The sequence below is a fragment of the Heptranchias perlo genome, chromosome 1, assembly GCF_035084215.1.
Source record: "Heptranchias perlo isolate sHepPer1 chromosome 1, sHepPer1.hap1, whole genome shotgun sequence".
Taxonomy (NCBI): Eukaryota; Metazoa; Chordata; class Chondrichthyes; order Hexanchiformes; family Hexanchidae; genus Heptranchias; species Heptranchias perlo.
Genome location: NC_090325.1, coordinates 162,776,586 through 162,782,779, shown reverse-complemented (window position 1 = coordinate 162,782,779; position 6,194 = coordinate 162,776,586). Strand labels below are relative to the sequence as shown.

General features: G+C 40.5%; 1 protein-coding gene across 1 annotated transcript in view; it reads right to left on the bottom strand.

Moving 5' to 3' along the window:
• Positions 1–6,194, bottom strand: part of exosc9 (exosome component 9) — a 64,251-nt gene that overhangs the window by 18,072 nt on the left and 39,985 nt on the right. Inside the window, exons 6-7 of the mRNA XM_067993105.1 lie at positions 5,028–5,110; positions 3,788–3,920 (exon numbers count right to left, since the gene is read on the bottom strand). Of these exons, the coding sequence (XP_067849206.1) occupies positions 3,788–3,920; positions 5,028–5,110 (216 nt within the window). The remainder of the gene's footprint in view (positions 1–3,787; positions 3,921–5,027; positions 5,111–6,194) is intronic.

Genomic DNA, 6,194 nt, shown 5'->3' with positions numbered 1-6,194 from the left:
CCTGACATTTACTGGAGGAAGGAGGAAGCCTCCGAAAGCTTGTAAATTTCAAATAAAATCGTTGGACTATAACTTGGTGTTGTAAAATTGTTTATAATCGTCAACCCCAGTCCATCACCGGCATCTCCACTTCTTGATTCAGGCATGGATTGCAGATTGACTGATGTGACTGATGTCACCTGCTGCAGTCTGGAAAGGCCGAAGCAAAAAAATTAAAGGGTGTAGTCACAGGCAATTTGTGGGCTGCTGGGAGAGTGGGTTGCAGGTCTTATTGTAAGAGGTTGCAGAGGTCTTTGTTAGCCACTCTGGAGAAGCATAACCCTCCTGCTCCTTGGAAAAGTGGAGATAACTGACTCTGGGCCTATGGACCGTATGGGCAGGGTAAGGACACCTGCAGTCAGCCTTCCTTGTGTGTGATCTCCTCAGAGCCTGAACTGCAACTCCTCCAGGTTCTCCGACCTACTGCTGCTGCTCCAGTTGGTCCTCTTCCATCCACCACCCTAAACATTCACTCCCTTCACCACCGGCATGCCGTGGCTGCAGTGTGTACCATCTACAGGATGCACTGCAGCAACTCGCTAAGACTTCTTAGACAGCACCTTCCAAGCCCATGGCCTCTACCACCTAGAAGGACAAGGGCAGCAGGCACATGGGAGCAACACCACCTGCACGTTCCCCTCCAAGTCACACACCATCCCGACTTGGAAATATATCACCGCTCCTTCATTGTCTCTGGGTCAAAATCCTAGAACTCCCTACCGAACAGCACTGTAGGAGAACCTTCACCACACGGACTGCAGTGGTTCAAGAAGGCGGGTCACCACCACCTTCTCAAGGGCAATTAGGGATGGGCAATAAATGCTGACCTTGCCAGCGACGCCCACATCCCATGAACAAATTTTAAAAAAAGCCACAGTAGAGTGGCCAGGATGACTCCCATTTTGAGCTCTGGGCTTCTTGAAGGTTTAGATGCAGAAGGAAAGTGAAAAATCATCAAATTCCAATGGAGAAACTTAAGAAGTCATCCAGACAGGTGAATTGCACACAGATACCAATGAACTGAGTGTTTGCAGGAGAGTGCTCCTTTAAATGATGCTTTTGTCAATTCATGTCTGTACTGCCCTGTAGGACTGTGCAGATCCAGCTCTACGTATTACTTCAGCTTTTGCAAGTGAAAATGGCGTTGGGGTCCAACTGACATCATACGACCCCAATTTAACTACTTTAATGAAATTCCAACAGGCTTCAAGAGGGTGCCTGGGCTGCCCTTGTGAAGGCCCGGAGCAAGATTTCATCTAGATGGTAAATGCAATTCTGTGATTTTAGGGCCCCTTTCACTTCGTTCCCATCAGGCTGAACAAGTTAAAATTCGATCTAATACTGTCCAAAACACAACAATTTCTAGGATCTATAGACTCTTCTGATTAATCTTTCCATACTTATATAATGATAGGACTTGGAACTTTAAGTTTCAGGACCAAAATGGTGATCTACATCAAGGAAACATGGATTGTTCTTAACTAAAATTGATAGAAAATCAAATGATCACATCATGTACACTTAACTAAATGGAAAAGAATGGGGCTTGTTACACCAATCTGTTGGAATTACTTCACCCTGGCTTCTCAAACAGGCTTCAAGAGGGTGCCTGGCCTGCCCTTGTGAAGGCCCGTAGCAAGATTTCACCAGATCTCTTAAAGTGGATTAATCAAACACTTAAGGCAGAGTAGATAGTACATTTATTTGCAACTATCCAACAGTTAAATCAACTTCAATTTTTTTTTAAAAGAAAGGAAGAGCATGCATTTATATAGCACTTTCGATATCCTCAGGATGTCCCAAAGTATTTACAACAACTGGATTAGTTTTGAAGCATAGTTATGCAGACATGGCAGCCAATTTGTGCACAGCAACATTCCACAAACAGATGAGTAAACAATCTATTTCTGGTGATGTCGGTTGAGGAAGGAGTGTTGCCCAGGACACCAGAAGAACTCCCCACTCTTCTTTGAATAATGCCTTAGGATCTTTTACATCCACCTTAACAGGCAAATGGAGCCTTGGTTTAATGTTTCATCCAAAAGACAGCACCTCCTACAATACAGCATCCCCTCAATAGTTGAAAAATAAAAAACAAGGTTCTAGAAATGCACAGCACTTCCATCAGCATTTGAAAGAGGTGGGGACCTTTAACAGAACTCATCTTTAGATAAAAAGTTACATCTATAATGTTATCCTGATCTTTTCCCTTTCGGGTGCTGACTGACCTGCTGTACTTTGCCGGCATTTTATTTTTATTTCAAATTTCTGGCATTTCTTTTTATAGTCTTAGACTTTTATGAAAACAGAAGTGCACAGTACAACATACGAATTAAGAGCAGGAGTAGGCCATTCGGCCCCTCGAGCCTGCTCTGCCATTTGATGAGATCATGGCTGATATGATTGTGACCTCAACCCTACTTTCCCGTCTCCCGACTATAACCTTTGACTCCCTTGTTAATCAGGAATCTATCTAACTCAGCCTTAAAAGTATTCAATGAACCTGCCTCCACCAGATGAAAGGGAGTTCCACAGACTCACGACCCTCAGAAAAAAATTCTCCTCAGCTCAGTCTTAAATGGGAGACCCCTTATTTTTAAACTGTGGCCCCTAGTTCTACTCTCTCCCACAAGGGGAAACATCCTCTCAGCATCTACCCCTTCAAGTCCCCTCAGGATCTTCAATATTTCAATAAGATTACCTCTCATTCTTCTAAACTCCAGTGTATACAGGCCCAACTTGTCCAAACTTTCCTCATAAGATAACCCTCTCACTCCAGGAATCAGTTGAGTGAACCTTCTCTGAGCCGCCTCTAAAGCAATTATGTCCTTTCTTAAATAAGGAAACTAAAACTGCACACAGTATTCTAAATGTGGTCTCACCAATGCCCTGCACAACTGTAGCAAAACATCTCTACTTATATACTCCATTCCCCTTGCAATAAATGACAACATTCCATTTGCCTTCCTAATCACTTGCTGTAACTGCATATTAACTTTTTGTGATTCATGTACTAGGACACCCAGATCCCTCTGTACCTCGGAGTTCTGTAATCTCTCTCTATTTAAATAATATACTGCTTTTCTATTCCTCCTGCCAAAGTGGACAAGTTCACATTTTCTCACATTATACTCCATCTGCCAAATTTTTGCCCACTCACTTAATCTATCTATATCCCTTTGCAGACTACTCTTCACAACTTACTTTCCTACCTACCTTTGTGCCATTAGCAAATGTATGGTTGCTAAATTCGGTCCCTTCGTCCAAGTCATTGATATCGATTGTAAATAGTTGAGAACCAAGCACTGATTCCTGTGGCACTCCACTCATTACATCTTGCCAACCTGAAAATGACCCACTCTGTTTCCTTTATCCATGCTAATATGTTACCCCCTACACCATGAGCTCTTATTTTGTGCAGTAGCCTTTGGTGTGTACACCACATCCACAGGATCCCCTTTATCCACGTTGCTTGTTACTTCCTCAAAAGAACTCTAATAAATTAGTCAAACACGATTTCCCTTTCACAAAGCTGTGTTGACACTGCCTAGTTGCACTGAGATTTTCTAAGTGCCCTGCTATAACCTCCTTAATAATAGATGCCAGCATTTTCCCTATGACAGATGTTAAGCTAACTGGCCTGTAGTTTCCTGCTTTCGGTCTCCCTCCTTTCTTGAATAGAGGAGTTACATTCGTTATTTTCCAATCTGATAAGACCCTTCCAGAATCAAGTGTGCTGACTACTGACCTGATCTTTTAGAAGCATAATTCCACCACTGGACTGAATGGTACACAGTTCACGGTGCTTGTTCATGGCAATCACCAAAAGTCCATCCATGACCCGTTCCTCATGTTCGATTGGATCCACCAACAGGTAGGTTCTATAAAAGAAAAATATTACTTAGAAATTACAACAGGAAAACAGGCCTAATCCTATGTGCTCACCTTGTTCCCATATCCCTTTCTTCACCTTTCCTTCAACCACTTAATTGATTCTTAAATGCTGACACAATCTCTGCTTCAATCAATAACTTCGGAAGTATATTCCACAGCCTCACAACCCTCTGTATAAAAGTTTCTCCTGCACTCGGTCCTAAATTTTATATCTACTTTTAGCAACACATACAGGGGAAATGTGCTATTTGTGCTTCACTTTCAAGCCCACAGAATATCTCAGATCTTTCTTGAATGGATGTTTCAAAAAAAGGGGCAGATTTTCCTCTTTACTATTTGGACCTAAGGTATAGCCTGGGCAGAGTGCGAAAAAGGAAAATCAGGTGGAAGGGATCATGCCTGTAATGGAGCCCACCCGATTTTCTGTCCATTTAAACCAATGGGAGGAAAACTGAACAGGCGGTGTTGTGAGCATCTGATCCTCCCTGCTCGATTTTCCTCTATGCATTCCTCCCAGGAGATACTTTACGTCCAAGCACTAAAACGAAAAATCTGCACCAAATTATCTGTTCTCCTTCTCAGCACTGTCCCTCAGGTTATGATTACCTCATTTAACAAGTAATAAAATTGTGCATTCACAAGCTCACCGTTCAGGGTAAATCAAACACTATACAAGGCAATCTTTATATTTAGCTGATTGTGGTAAAGAAGTCAAGCCAAAGATTTCAGCTTGATTATGGTTTAGATTTACAAAGTTAAGAAATGTGAAAACGTTAACACCATTGAGGAGGTTGAAACTTTTACATATAGTTTGTTCTGCTGCCGCTGCCACAATTTCTAAAATAGTTGAAAAAAACAAAACGATACTTAATTCATGTCCTGCTAAGTAAGCAGAAATCCCATTCCGAGTTGCATTCGGTTATATGTTGGTCCCTTATTGAGGTTATAATAAAGATTTTACTTGCACACCAGATTTTACAGTTTTTCTACACTCCAAAATGATATTCTTTTATCTAGAAAGAGAAAAATATTAAAATTCGTCCCTATATGGGATCAAGAAGCACAAGAAAGAAATATCTAATTTTCATACCCACCCCTGCTGAAAGAAGGCAAAGCTGACAGCAATGGGCATGTGATGGATGCTCAATGGGATTGGATCACGCTCCTCTGGAGTATACTAGTAACAGAGAAACACTGTTAAGAGGCATATTCTTTGGTGCTAACAATTATTCAAAAGATTTAATTGTCAAATGCAAAACAATGAGTCATTACAACAGCTTCTCACTATAACACCAAGATATACTCAGATCTCCAATATAATAAATATAGTTTATGGCTGTTATTGACATAGAAAGCCATGTAAAACATTCTTCTCAATTCAAACATTTTGTTTGATAACGCTCCTGTAAAGCACCTTGGGATGTTTTATTACATTAAAAGGCGCTTTATAAGTGCAAGTTGTTGTTGTCGTCGATAACAAGCTCCATGGTAATTTTCTTCAGGAGTCAGTGTTCGAGATATTATAGGTTTATCATAACAGTTATATTTCTAGTGTCAGTGTTCAAGATCATCGTTGTCTCATTCACATCTCCACTGTGCAGTCACTTTTGGTTTCTCTTTATCTAGTATGCTCACAGTTAGTCCAGAAGAAAATATAGATAAAAGGAGCCTCTTGCAGGCGTTGAGAGCAAGCTCATTCATAAAACATGTATTCCATTTCTCCACCTGAAATGCTATTTCATATATTTAATAAACTTAAGAAATAACAACTGCTATTTATAACTTTAAAATATACTGTAAACTAGTGACACTGAGCAGTTATGCCTAATATAGCAAGGCTATTAACTATTATAAATGAGAGATAGTGTCATGTTCACTGCATTAGGAAGGTAAATTGGATTTCTATATGGGTTTGATTTGTCTTTCTGAATGTTTTATGGTTGAGTGTAGATCTGCCAGGTTATTGGCATATAAATATTTAAACATCAACACTGTGCAACTCAGATGAAAAATTTAAAATGTCTTAAGATTAATGCTGATGGGGCCATTGGAAGTACATCTGGGCAATGACCAGTCAGGAAAGAAAATGACATATGGAGAAAGATTCACAAGTATGTCCTGCTGATTACATACAAATCACCTATTATAGTAATTACATTGAAGGTACACCTCTGGGTTACAAGTAACTTCTATGCTATGCATGCAGCAGCCCTCCAACAGTTTATTTACACAACAAACAAAACTACAGCTCCCAATATGGA